This window comes from Pyxicephalus adspersus, chromosome 1 (genome assembly GCF_032062135.1).
Source record: "Pyxicephalus adspersus chromosome 1, UCB_Pads_2.0, whole genome shotgun sequence".
Classification (NCBI taxonomy): domain Eukaryota; kingdom Metazoa; phylum Chordata; class Amphibia; order Anura; family Pyxicephalidae; genus Pyxicephalus; species Pyxicephalus adspersus.
In genome coordinates, this window is record NC_092858.1 from 137239370 (window position 1) to 137252704 (window position 13335).

Below are 13335 nucleotides of genomic sequence, written 5' to 3' on the forward strand. Positions count from 1 at the left end.
TTGAACGATCGTGTCGTTATCTGTTTGTACAGGATTGGTGCTATACGATCGTTCGCAGATATCGTGCAGGATTGTTCGTCATTCGTTTACAAACGATAATAATTGGAAGTGTGTACGTAGCTTAAGAGTGACATTCCTCTCATTACCAGAAATGTAATAGACATTCTTCCCACTGACTACCACGCTAATGTACTTTAAGCTGTAGATATCGTAATTATATCAGGGGCTCCCTGAAAGTTATTTCAAGGGTTCCCTTGTGTTAAAAAGGTTGAGAAACACTAAGATACATGATCATAGGAGAATCTTTGTGATTCAGAAAACCTGTAATTGATCTGGTCCAGGACTGAAACTGGCATCTAATAGTAAATGGTGTTTAAGAAATCCATTCCAGGTTTGCTGGATCAGCTGGGTTCTCCCATGATAGTCTTTCTTCTCCAGCTTTGGAGAGCTTTGATAAATCAGTCCTATTAAGTTAGGCACCATCCTTCCACCTCCAGAAACTATAACAACACAGGCTAGAAGGTGATGTGACTACACTTTCCCCTAGTCCATACACTTGTGAAAAATAGCCAGCACTACCCAACACATCCACTTTACCAATCTTTATTCATTACGAAGCGAGATAAAAATAGTAACCACACTTGCTTTCATCCAGCCCTGTTCTTATTATTATCTCTTGACGTCATATATCGTCCTTTGTTCTCTTTCCCAGTATTAGTCACCTAGAGGTTTAGTATTTATGCGATTATATACTATTTATACACCGTGTTGAATTTTTGCAGATTTTGGTGGAAGATTGTGTCCCGGTATTGAAGATGTATGCCAAAGAAGGGCGAATGTTTGACTATGTGATTAATGACCTCACTGCTGTCCCCATCTCCACATCTCCAGAAGAAGGTAGTTATACCATATTTACATAATGATAACGTGTGGATGCTTTGAATATTTGCAACGCAAATCAAAAATGTTCATCCATGTTTACAGATATATTCAGAAGCTTCAAGACATCATCATATTATAATTAGATACAAACTATGAGTTAGATTCACTTGTACTATGCTAAGATGTCTCACTGTAGCCTAGGAGAATGAAGGAAGCATTTTATATGTTCCACAATATTATAATTATTATTATTACACAGTATTTATATAGCACCAACATATTACACAGCACTATACAAAGTCCACAGTTATATCACTAGCTGTGCCTCAAAGGCGCTCACAATCTAATGTCCCTACCATAGTCATATGTCTTTAACGCAGTCTAAGGTAAATTTTCTAGGAGGAAGCCAATTACCTTAACTGCATGTTTTTGGATTGTGGGAGGAAACCGCAGTGCCCGGAAGAAACCCACGCAGACACAGGGAGAACCTGCAAACTCCATGCAGATAGTGTCCTGGACGAGATTCGAACCTGGGACCCAGTGCTGCAACTGCCACTGTGCTAACTACTGAGCGACCATGCTGCCAAAATGTTTTTCCTTTACACCTGTTCATTATGAAAGCTAATATCATGCAATTTGATTTGCATTTTATTTAAATACATAAATATTTTCTGACATGTATGGTTACCTTGGTAGAATGGGCATTATTCTAGTGTATATAAGCAATTAAATATTTTAGGTTACTATTAATTAACTAAATCTTTTGCTTGTGGCTGTTAATCCATGTTAGAGCAAAGCCAAGGGGGCATGGTTAAATGTCCTTTCCTTTGAAGAAACAATCAGTGATTTTACTGACAGTTAGATATTATCTTTTTTAGATTCTACTTGGGAGTTTTTACGTTTGATTTTGGATCTTTGCATGAAAGTCTTGAAACAGGATGGAAAATACTTCACTCAGGTAAATCAGCAAAATGTGTCTGCATTTCATAATATGGTATTATGCAATGTGCAGTGACATGTAGTTAAGAAGATACTTGTTAATTATGTCACAAATTTAGAGCTGTCGGATTTATTTATTGTGTACCTGAAGTTGGAACTGGCAAAAATGTACTGACTCTGGGTCCAACTTCAAAGCCCTGGTAATCACCTTCCCTCCCCCAATTTATTTTTTGGGACTACAATTCAATTTGTCCTATGGGCCCTGTTTTTTTAAAGCTCTCCTAGGCTAGAGAGGATACACTTTCATCAGTGAAGCTGGGTGATTCAGCAAATCTGGAATGGATCTGGTCCAGGATATAAAACTTTTGCTTACAAATAGCAAATGACTTTTAGAAAATCTATTCCAGGTTTGCTGGATCATCCAGATTCACTGATAAAACTGTATTTTCTCCACCTTCAGAGAGCTTTAATAAATCAGGCCCATGGCGTGAAGAGTAGATAGAAGGTGATTTTGAGTACGGTAGTTTGTTGAAAGAAAAGTGGGCAGGGCTAAACTAAAACATGAGAGAAATGTATTGCAGAGATGTAATGTATATGTTTGTTTTCTGTCCTGCCATACATTCGGGGTAAATATATAAATAAATAAAAATCTGACATTCACCAAACTTTTGAATCCACATCCACAATCCTTTGAAGCTTGTGAATCCACAAGCTTTATGCATTAAATAAAGGTTTAGCTAAAGGTTTAATTTTACTGCTAACCTGCAAGTGACAACTGAAATCCTAACGGTTGACAACAGCCTCCAGTATTTTGTTTTTTACCAGACAGTGTGAGCTAAGCCCTGTAAAAGCTGGGCAGGGCAGCAAATCACTGCAGCAGGGCTTGGACAAAATGATGTGTGCAGGGAATGCCTGATGAGACTGAATGTTGAAAATTGTGAGATAATGCACGGTAACCATGGTAACAATTGTGCTATCTGTACATTAAAGGGAATACGAACTAGGAGATCATAGATTAAATAGAATTAAAAAGAAAAAGAAGACAATAATTTGAGTGCCAGCATTCCATAACAGACAAATGCTGCACATTCCATGCATGCCATGAAATGAAAGATGGTTGCATTGTTTCCATGGCAATCAAAAAGCAGAGCGTAATAAAACAATATCCCTGCTAAAACTATACAGAAAAGCCATTTTTTTATACAGGCTAGTTACTTTGCAATAGTGTTTATAGATTGCATATAAATCCTAATTTATGATCTAACAACACAATTTGTGAATAGTTTGGTTATGGTTTAAAGGTAAATATTGAGTATTTTTGTTTTTTGGAAGGAGTATGACTTTGCCACAACATTGACTTGATACCCATAATATGCAAGCTCTTATTGTATATTATAGGACCCATTCATGTTAGTAGGTACATAACTGCAACACATGTAATGCATATTATGTGCATAAGTGTACTGTGGCACTCCAACACAGTTTTATAACACTTGTGTATCATTCCGGCTCTGGAGAAAATCTTGTGTATCATGTACTGCTCTGGAGAAAATGTGTACGCAATTTTCATGTCGTTGTGGTGTATTAGTCAGGCCAAGAAATTGAATGGGTTGCCTTAGCACAACACCTAAGGACATAATGCAGTGCACATTAATGCACCACAACAGACCTGAGTAGTGTGACAAGGCTCTCAAAGAAATAGGGGGTTTATTCTACCAGGGTCTTCTGCTGAAGACTGGGTAGAAACTCCAAAAGACTCATTTGTAGACAAGAAGTTCTACATTTATTTTTTCCTGGAGTTCAGGCAGTTAAGTATTTTGCATATACTCACTGAAAAAAATGTAGAAAAATCCAAGTTGGGTGACTAAATGTCCAAATAAATTGTGCTGATTTTTACTGCAGCCATATATTTGTCTGTCATTGTGTAGGTAAATGCGATTGTGTAATTCGATATTTTTCTGAAAAATGACCATTGTTTTTCTGCAAACCAGTGGTATGGTAATTACCAGTCGTGTGCCATTTTCATTTTGTCATACAATTTTGGAAATCTTCATGTGCATTGTATACTTTTCACTTGTGTGTGTATTTGAAGCCACGAGTGTGGTTTCACTTGTGTCCATCAGGGGGCAGAATCGTACAAGGTATCTATATTAGAACATTTTCCATGATTGTTCGCCTGTGTTTATGGTCTCCATGAACTGAGTGTGCTGGATTACACATCAATTAAATGCTCTTTCAATCATCTTTAATGAAAGGATTTCAGAAAGTTCCTAGAGCATTGTTTACATTTAAAACATTGCCATGCTTTTTGACATTTTCAGAATGCCTTTTGACTTAAATCGCAGCAATCATTTAAAGGAAATTGCCAATTTGATATGTACTAAATCATCAATTTTAGTGGCCCAAGGCGACAATTACTGTGACTGACAGACAAGTTTCCGCTGAGTGTAATGTGCTATAAGGGAGTTAATGTGTCAGCACTGCTGTGGTATCATAATGGCTCCATTTTCTGCTTTCCCACATAAATACATAGATAGGTTTCCTTTTCCTCCACAATATTTATGTTGTAGAATGCGAAGCCTGAAATGTCTGGATTTGTAAATGTATAAATTATAGATTAATAATAGGTACAATTTTCTTTTTACGTCAATATGGCATCCATAGCTACACAATTGGTTTTTGTTTTGTCTAGTTTATTGCAGCCCTGTTATTAAACAGCAGATCGAGGCACTAAGTGAAATCAGTCGGTGAGCTACTGATGCCATCCAAAAAACATCATAGCTGTGCTTAACCAAAAAGCCCTGTCAGTCCACCCAATTTATGTTCTGTGTAGTTCACTGCAGCTGGGTTTATGAGAGATCCTCACATTCACAATAATTGCTGTATTTGTGCTTGTTGGCTTCCTTTTTCCTTGTACTTGATTTTTTACTATTCAGGAACCACCAGCCAATGATGGTTTGATTATGATTAGTGTCTTATAACATCCAGCTCCTGTCATTTCATTGCATATCCGTGTATGGGAGATATCAAGAAGCCTGCAGTGGGTGTATTCAGGAACAGCTCTCCTGCATTACAAACAAGTGAGCAGAGGAATTCTCTGATCCCTATATTAATAATAAATTGGAGAAAACTGATACCCTACACTAGTGTCTGGATGAGCAGATAAGCTGTGCACCCTGTATGTATTCTAAGCCTTCATATGTATTTTGTATAAATGTACCTTAAACATCTTAGTAACCTGTAAACTGGGAATCAATGTCTACTTTGCCTTACACTTCACATCTGTCTACTAGTCAATGGTAAGTGTGTTAAACGCTGATCTGCAGGCAGATACTTTACCCAAAGTAGATTGTTTTACCTGCCAAAGGAGTTGCATTTTTCATTTATTGAATTACACAGCATGCCGTTCTTGGCATGAAGTCTGATTTTACCTGATACACTAGCACACTGACAAGCTTTTGTCTCACTCCTCTCCTATAGTCATGTTTCTTTTTAGCATATGAGCACTGCAGCACAGCTGATTATATCTTTATACTCTTTTTGCCTCTTCCATTCTTCTACTGAGTTAAGTTCAGTTACTTACACTGCTTGCAACAGCAATAATACATGTACCGTATTTTTCGGACCATTAGACGCTCCGGACTATAAGACGCACCAGGTTTTCCGCACGGGAAAACAAGAAAAAAAAATTCATTTGATTTCCCCTGAGATCCAGCGTGCGGCACTTGTGCCCGCCCACAAAGGCGGCGCCGATTGATTTCATGAATGCCGATCGGCGCCGCCTTCATGGGCTGGCACAAGTGCCACACGCTGGAAGACAGGGAAACACAGAGGAGGAACACAGACAGAGGCAGATAGCAGCCTCCTACAGAGGAGGAACACAGACATTGGCTGCTATCTGCCTCTGTCTGTGTTCCTCCTCTGTGTTTCCCTGTCTTCCAGCGTAGGACACTTGTGCCCGCCCACAAAGGCGGCGCCGATTGATTTCATGAATGCCGATCGGCGCCGCCTTCATGGGCGGGCACAAGTGCCACACGCTGGAAGACAGGGAAACACAGAGGAGGAACACAGACAGAGGCAGATAGCAGCCTCCTACAGAGGAGGAACACAGACATTGGCTGCTATCTGCCTCTGTCTGTGTTCCTCCTCTGTGTTTCCCTGAGACCCAGCGTGCGGCACTTGTGCCCGCCCATGAAGGCGGCGCCGATCGGCATTCATGAAACCAATCGGCGCCGCCTTCGTGGGCGGGCACAAGTGCCGCACGCTGGGACACAGGAAGAGGACACTGGCTGCGGGGTCAGGCGGGGATACAGGTAAGTAAAAAAATATGCATTCGGACCATAAGACGCACCCTGATTTTCCCCCCACTTTAGGGGGAAAAAAAGTGCGTCTTATGGTCCGAAAAATACGGTAGTTATATATTAATAAAAGCAGAGCTGGATTTTTTTGTGTTCTGTGTCTATGTGGGGGTCAGCTTTGGGTTTGGATAAGATACCCCTCCTATCATTTTATATGAGAAACTATTTGTGGAGGCAGATTGTACATGTAGAGGGATTCTGTTGGTCTGGCTACAGTGCATACAAGACCAACAAACCAGTGTCTGCTCCACAGAATTATTTGTATTAGGGGACATTTTTAGAATTCCATTATGGTGACTGGCTTCCCAGGGTTTGTTCAAAATCAGACCTTTACTAAATAATTTTTATCAGTTGCAAGAAAAAATCCTGCATTGCAATAATATGTAAATATCCTATGGAAAAGGGAAATATCCCATAATTTTATATTTCCATTGAAACACCTCGGGCTATATTACAGAAGTCTTTATTACAAGTATGCATACAATATGTATCAGTGTATAGTTAATGTGGACTAACAAATGCCAATTCATTTTTGGAGTCGGCACAGATGGCTGGGGTTAGTTTTGCGGATGTGGAATGTTTCTTGCTAGATATTGAATTTCTATTTTATGCATGTATCTATTATGGAATAAATGTTACATTTAGGGAGACGATTTTAGATGAACCACAAAAAAAAGAAAATGAATATGTGGGACTTCAAGTCATTTACATTGAAAATGGATAAACAAAAGAAACTAGTTTACCATTTACTCAACAAAATAATTTATTTGACAAATATCAGTATTGTATATACACTAACACTGACAGCAGCTGGCAATATGGTTTGCTGTATTGTGAGACTTCATAGTAAGGCTTCACATTTACTTGTCAACCATCTACTACCTGTCCGCTTGACCCCATTCCCTCTGACCTACTCTGTGCCCATTCCTCCACCCTGGCCGCTGCCCTAACCGAACTATTCTACCACTCCCTTTCTACTGGTAAATACCCCTCAGCTTTCAAATATGCCATAATTCTCCCTATCCTAAAGAAACCCTCACTGGACCCCTCCCTACCCTCTAACTACCTTCCTATCTCCCTTCCCCCATATGTTTTCAAACTTCTTAAACACCTTGTCTACAAAAGGCTCACTGATTACCTGAGAACCAACTCTCTCCTTGACTCTCTTCAGTCTGGTTTTAGAGCTGCCCATTCCACTGAAACATTCCACCCTTACTAAAGTGGCCAATGACCTCATCAGAGCTAAGTGTCAAGGCAACTTTTCCCTGCTCCTTCTTGATCGTTCCTCTGCTTTTGACACTGTTGATCACCCCCTTCTAATACAACTCATGCCCTCCATTGGTATCTGTAACACTGCTCTCTCTTGGTTTGCTTCCTATCTGTCTGATCCCTTCTTTCAAGTTTCTTTCAATGGTAACTCCTCGCCCACTCTCCTCCCTGTTGGTGTTCCCCAAGGGTCAGTCCTTGGACCGGTTCTCTTTTCTCTGTACACCTTCCCTCTCTGTAGTCTCATATCCTCCTTTGGCTTACAGTACCATCTGTATGCTGATGACACTCAAATCTATCTGTCCACCCCTGACCTGTCTCCCTCAGTCCTGGATAAGGTCCCATGCTGCCTGTCGGGCATATCATCATGTGTGTCTGACCGATTTTTGAAACTCAACTTGGATAAAACAGAACTCATCATCATCTCCCCCTCAAACTCCAAATCTCCCCCTGACATATTTCTAACTGATAACAACACTGGTATTCATCCCTCCCCTCAGGCACGTTGTTTTGGTGTCACCTTTGACTCTGCCCTCTCCTTTACCCCCCATATTCAGAACATTTCCAGGTCCTGTCACTTTCATCTACGCAACATCTCCAACATCTGCCCCTACCTGTCCCCTGAGACCACCAAACTCCTTGTACATGCTCTTATCATCACTCGTCTGGATTACTGTAACCTCCTCCTCTCTGGTATTCCACTAACCCGACTCTCTCCTCTACAATCTATTATGAATGCTGCTGCCAGACTCATCAATCTATCCCACCGCTCCTTTTCCGCTGCATCTCTTTGTAGTTCTCTTCATTGGCTTCGATTGCGCAAGATGTGGTTTATAGAATAAGCCTAACGCAGAAATTATGTATTTTGCTGTAATCTTGTTGGAGATATTTATATGCTACCTACTCTGGTTATTAATATATTGTTACAGTTTTATTGTATGTTTCTTGGTTGTCTACCTGCACCTTACTCTTATGTGTTATGTTGTTTGTTATATGAAAACTCAATAAAAGTACAATTTTGTAAAAAAGTAGTATGAAAAAAGCCCACAGGGGGAAGCCTCAGAATGTTTCTATACTAAGTCTTTAAAGCTAAACAAAAAGTATATAAAAAACATAAATAAAAAGAAAAATCTAATTGGGTGGCCTGTGCAGTGGCATATAATGTAGTACATGACTACCTGAATTATTAGCTGAAAGTGCTCCAGGGAATTGTTGTGATATCACTAGTAAGATTGCCAGATTGTAATCCATTTTTAAATGAGTTCTGGAGTAGTAGTATTGCATTATTGTAGTAAACTCTAAATTATTTTACACATTTCCTATTACTGCCCATTAGCTTTGATTTGAGTTTTTTTTAATCTTTCTCTGTATGCCTCTTCTATACTATATCATTGTTCCGTCATTGGGCCTGATTTAATAAAGCTCTCCAAGGCTGGAGAAGATACACTTTCATCAGTAAAGCTGGGTGATCCAGCAAACCTGGAATGAGTTTATTTGCTTTTTGCTAGCAAATGTTTTGAATCCTGGACCAGATCCATTCAAAGTTTGCTGGATCACCCAACTTCACTGATGAAAGTGTATCTTCTCCAGCCTTGGAGGGCTTTAATAAATCAGGCCCATTGTGATGAGTGGCATCACCAACCAGCATTGTGATGGAGGGAATGGGCCTCAATTAGTAACAATGGATGATTGTTGCTATTGTTGTTGCATAAAAAAGCTGTTATTGTGTAGCACTATAAAATGGTTTAAATTAGATTTACAGGCACCTGGTGTTCTATTTTGTAGATCTTAGGTGTCGGCTTGCTACATTTTTTTATGCCATCAGATTTGCTTTAATAAACCACTTTGCCCTGACACAAAGATGGGTGTTTTTTAGTACAACACAGGGGGTGATGACATAATTAATTCTCCCCTAATAGTACATTCATTTCAATCTGGTTTTATAAAGCAAGTTAGAAGAGATTTGAGGGATTAGGGATCTTTTAGCTGCAATGACAGTTGCCACATAGATATGTTTTTTTCCTACAAAGGATTCCCCGCTGTGTACACCCATTGCTCGCATGACAAATTGTTAATTTGCACTCCCTGGCTTCAGCTGACATTTACTTGGCATTTTTTCCATCAAATACCTAATCAAAACAGAAAAGAAGAGTGGAAATGTAGGTTCTCCCATCCTGGGATTTGTTGTGTCTGGCTTCTTCTGCTAGTTAGAATTTGATGTTTTGTAGTCTGGATTATACTAAAGGAACATTGGTACCTTACTTTACTAGTTGTATGGATTTTATAGAAGTAATGTATAGTAGCACATGTAAGCCCATTCATAAACTGGATAATTGTTGGAGTGGGTGCAGGATTTTTTTTTTTAATTTTAATCAAGTGGAATTTTTCACAGACTGTATGTGATTTTTTAAACATGTTTACTTTTGTTGAGATGATTATTATAACAAAAGTGTTCAAAGGAGATAAGGGGGTCAGGAAATCAGTGATACGTGACATAGTGTATCACACGTGTACTAACTAATCGGTTACTTAGGGGGTAGTATGCATTCTGTGGGGGTAAGCCCTTTACAACGTCACCCCGAGTGAGGCTCAGAGTTTACCACTTTTGGTAATAAAAAAAATTAACCCCGAGCCACACTCGGGAATACCGCCAGGGAGGTTAAAAGTCATTCATTGATAAAGGGATAGCAAACATTCATATTTAGAGTCTTTATCCCCTTCCAGCCATGTTTCTCCCCACAAACCATTAATTTTTCTCTCTAACACTTTTTACTTTCAATATGGCCCTCTGATGAGTGGCCTCCAATTTGTTAATCAGGAACCCCTTTGCTCCATAATGCCTGTAACTACCGTCACCTCAGAGATGTTAAATTGCAGAAGGTCAGGGGTAGGGTGAGCACAGTCACTCACTGTGTCCATAGACAAACAGCCTGGAGAGTCCAGAGCAGGAGGTAAAATGACTGAATTTACATAGATGTTCCCCATGGTTTCTATGCATCATGATGAATCAAGTGTCTCCCCAGGCTTTAGTGGTCCTATAGAGATGGGGCCTGGAGATCCTGAAGGACTGGTTGGTTGCCCTTTCCTCGATGGGTTCTACTCACAAGTGTTAGCTGCTGTTCTTCATGTTTTGAGTTGCACCCAGGCGAGGATGTGCTGGTACCCTATTGTCCCTCTCAATGGCTTTTATTTTGCCACTTAGACATGTCTGTTTAGCAGAAATTTAGTAGCCAGGTAACAAGATTTGCTGAGGAAGCACGGTATCTCATTAGAGAAGCATGGTCACGACAAGCCACCCCCCTAAAAAACCACATTTAATTACAATATCATGTCATTTAGAGAAGGAAATTGTTTTTACCGCTATATTTTTTTTTATGCATCTAAATTGTATCCCTCAATGACCAATCAGAGTTAAATTTTAAGACTTTGAATTAGTTGTCACAGGTTACAGTATGCCCAAGCCTTTTGCATTATAACAATACATCTCTTTAATAATAATTTAAATGACTTTAAAATGTGTTCTTACCGTGTGATTAACATGCAGTTAGTCTATCTGAGCGAATGATTGGTCAAAGAGTAATGGTAATTGGTAATTCAACTATTCTTTCCAAAGGGAATTAAAAGTATTATTTTCACCAAAAAATGTGAACCATCACCTAATGTCTTGTCTTTCAAATTTAAATTTCTGCAGTCTACTTCAATGCAAGCCACTCTACATTTTTAGCAGAATTGTGGTTAAAAAGGGTTTGTCACAACTTGGAAAAGGATTTGTCTTATTGACAGTGAGAGATAAAATGAGAGATAACTCATACCTTTATTATAACAGCCAAAGTCAAAAGAAAAAATCCTGTATGTCCTTGTGTACAATTTTGGAAGGCATTGTGAGATTAGTAGTGGGACACGTCTTTGGTATTGCTCTCCTTTAGCTCCAGCTTAAAATGAATATGGGCCAATCTGCATCAATGGGCTTAAAGCCAAGGGAGATTCCAATATATATATATATATATATATATATATATATATTTATATTTACATACAGCTTAGCATGTAGGGGACATACAATGAATTAATATTAGAGCCTGGCATTGCCCTTAGTCTTATGGTGTTACATTTAATTTTTATCTCTTTTTCTAATATAAATTAGATTCCTGAAAAATGTAGCAGGGATGTTCTATACATACAATGGATGGTCTTAGCCTTCATATTAGACATAAGGATACATATTGTGCAATCCAGATGATTTTGCTGTGTGTTATAAACATGTATATTCATGCAGCAACCATTTCTTAAAACAATATTTTACTGGTCAGATTGTGCTGTCATGCCAGTCATAAAATATCTATGGTCAGTTTATCATGGTACCATAGTAAAGTGTAGAGTCAATTTCGTCCAGTGTCATCTTTAATGCAGTACTGGAATGTATAAGTAAAACAATCTCATGTAGATTTCATGAACTGCTTCTTCTGCTCTGTCAGAGTGGCTTTACACCATATGGAAGCTTCTGTTCCTTGTAACATTTTGTTACAGCTTAAAGAACATCATGGCTTGTTATTATCATCCAATAAAACTGTATTCTTAGATCTGTGCTTAAAATACTGTTGTTTACTTACGCCACACAGATTTTTGCATGTTTTTCTTATACTAACAGGAAGGTTAAAAAGCCATCCAATCAAATGCATTAGACATCATGAAGTATTTTTGAAATTAAAAAAAAAATGTAATATAGGTCCCAAAACATTATGGATTACGAGTGGGTGCTGAGAAGTTCCTGGCTTTGCCCCCTTCCATATGAAATAGAAAAATGAGCGTGGGGGCATATGACAGCCTAATATCTTAGTATGAAACTGTACAAATATCATGTCTTTGCGATTGTTAAAACTGTTTTTTCTTTTAGTGAGAAGCTGTGATGGCAGAGGCACAAGCAAATTTCACGTCGTTGGAGTTACAGGCTGTCATGAAGTTTTTGTTTCTAAGGACATTCACACTGAGACAAACACTGGGGGAGAAGTGTCCTTCCTTTCCCTGGAGAAACAAAAACTTAATGACAGCCCATAATCCCAACAACTTGAAACTTGCTTGTGTCTCTGCCATCACAGCTTCTTAAAACAGTTTTAAGAAAGACTTGATATTTGCACAGTTACATACTAAGATATTAGGCTTTCATATGCCCCCACACTCATTTTTCTATTTCATCTGGAAGAGGGCAAAGCCACGAACTTCTCAGCACCCCCTCGTATATAATATAATTTTTTTTATTCTGTTTAATCCTTTTCATTATCAGATACCATGATGTTAAAGTCCAAGCAACAAAGAGAGGTGAGCTGAACTCTTTGGCTACGTACACACGTCAGATGATTATTGTCTGATAATCCCCTCAAGGCTGATATCGGATGGGAATCTGGCTTGTGTACACCGTCATTCTGTCATCTGTCCTGGAGGATCCACAGATGACAAATGTTCGGAATGAAAGTGAAGGGGAGAGAGTGCAGCGGGGTGCCGCTTTGTTGTTCTCCCTTCTCCATAAAGCAGAATAGCACTGTATGTACAGCTCTAGCTCTCATTCATGTATCGTTCAGTCTTTTGTCGTTGTAATGGATTGTGAAAGATACTTTCCAACAACAATTATTGCACGTGTGTACCCAGCCTTAGGCGCTACGTACACACGTGCAATATCTCAGGGCTGATATTGGACGAGAATCGCTCGTCGTCCATTGTACAAACGACCGTCCTGGCGGATCCACGGACGATGAACAATCTTAATAGAAGTGAATGAGGAGAGAGCGCAGCGGGGCACCAGTCTTGTCGTTCTCCTCCTTCCCTCTCCATGGAGCAGAATGGTGCATGCACTCGATCATGCATCCTGCAGGCGTTAAGTCATTGGAAAGGATCG

At 39.3% G+C, this 13335-nt stretch overlaps 1 protein-coding gene across 2 annotated transcripts in view; it reads left to right on the top strand.

Annotated features, from left to right (window-relative positions):
• The window catches only part of SMS (spermine synthase), a gene marked incomplete at its 3' end in the record, with an annotated part of 68172 nt that overhangs the window by 26578 nt on the left and 28259 nt on the right, over window positions 1-13335 (top strand). For both annotated transcript variants that reach the window (XM_072428300.1, XM_072428309.1), the window contains 2 exon segments: window positions 783-897; window positions 1761-1840. In XM_072428300.1, the coding sequence (XP_072284401.1) occupies window positions 783-897; window positions 1761-1840 (195 nt within the window).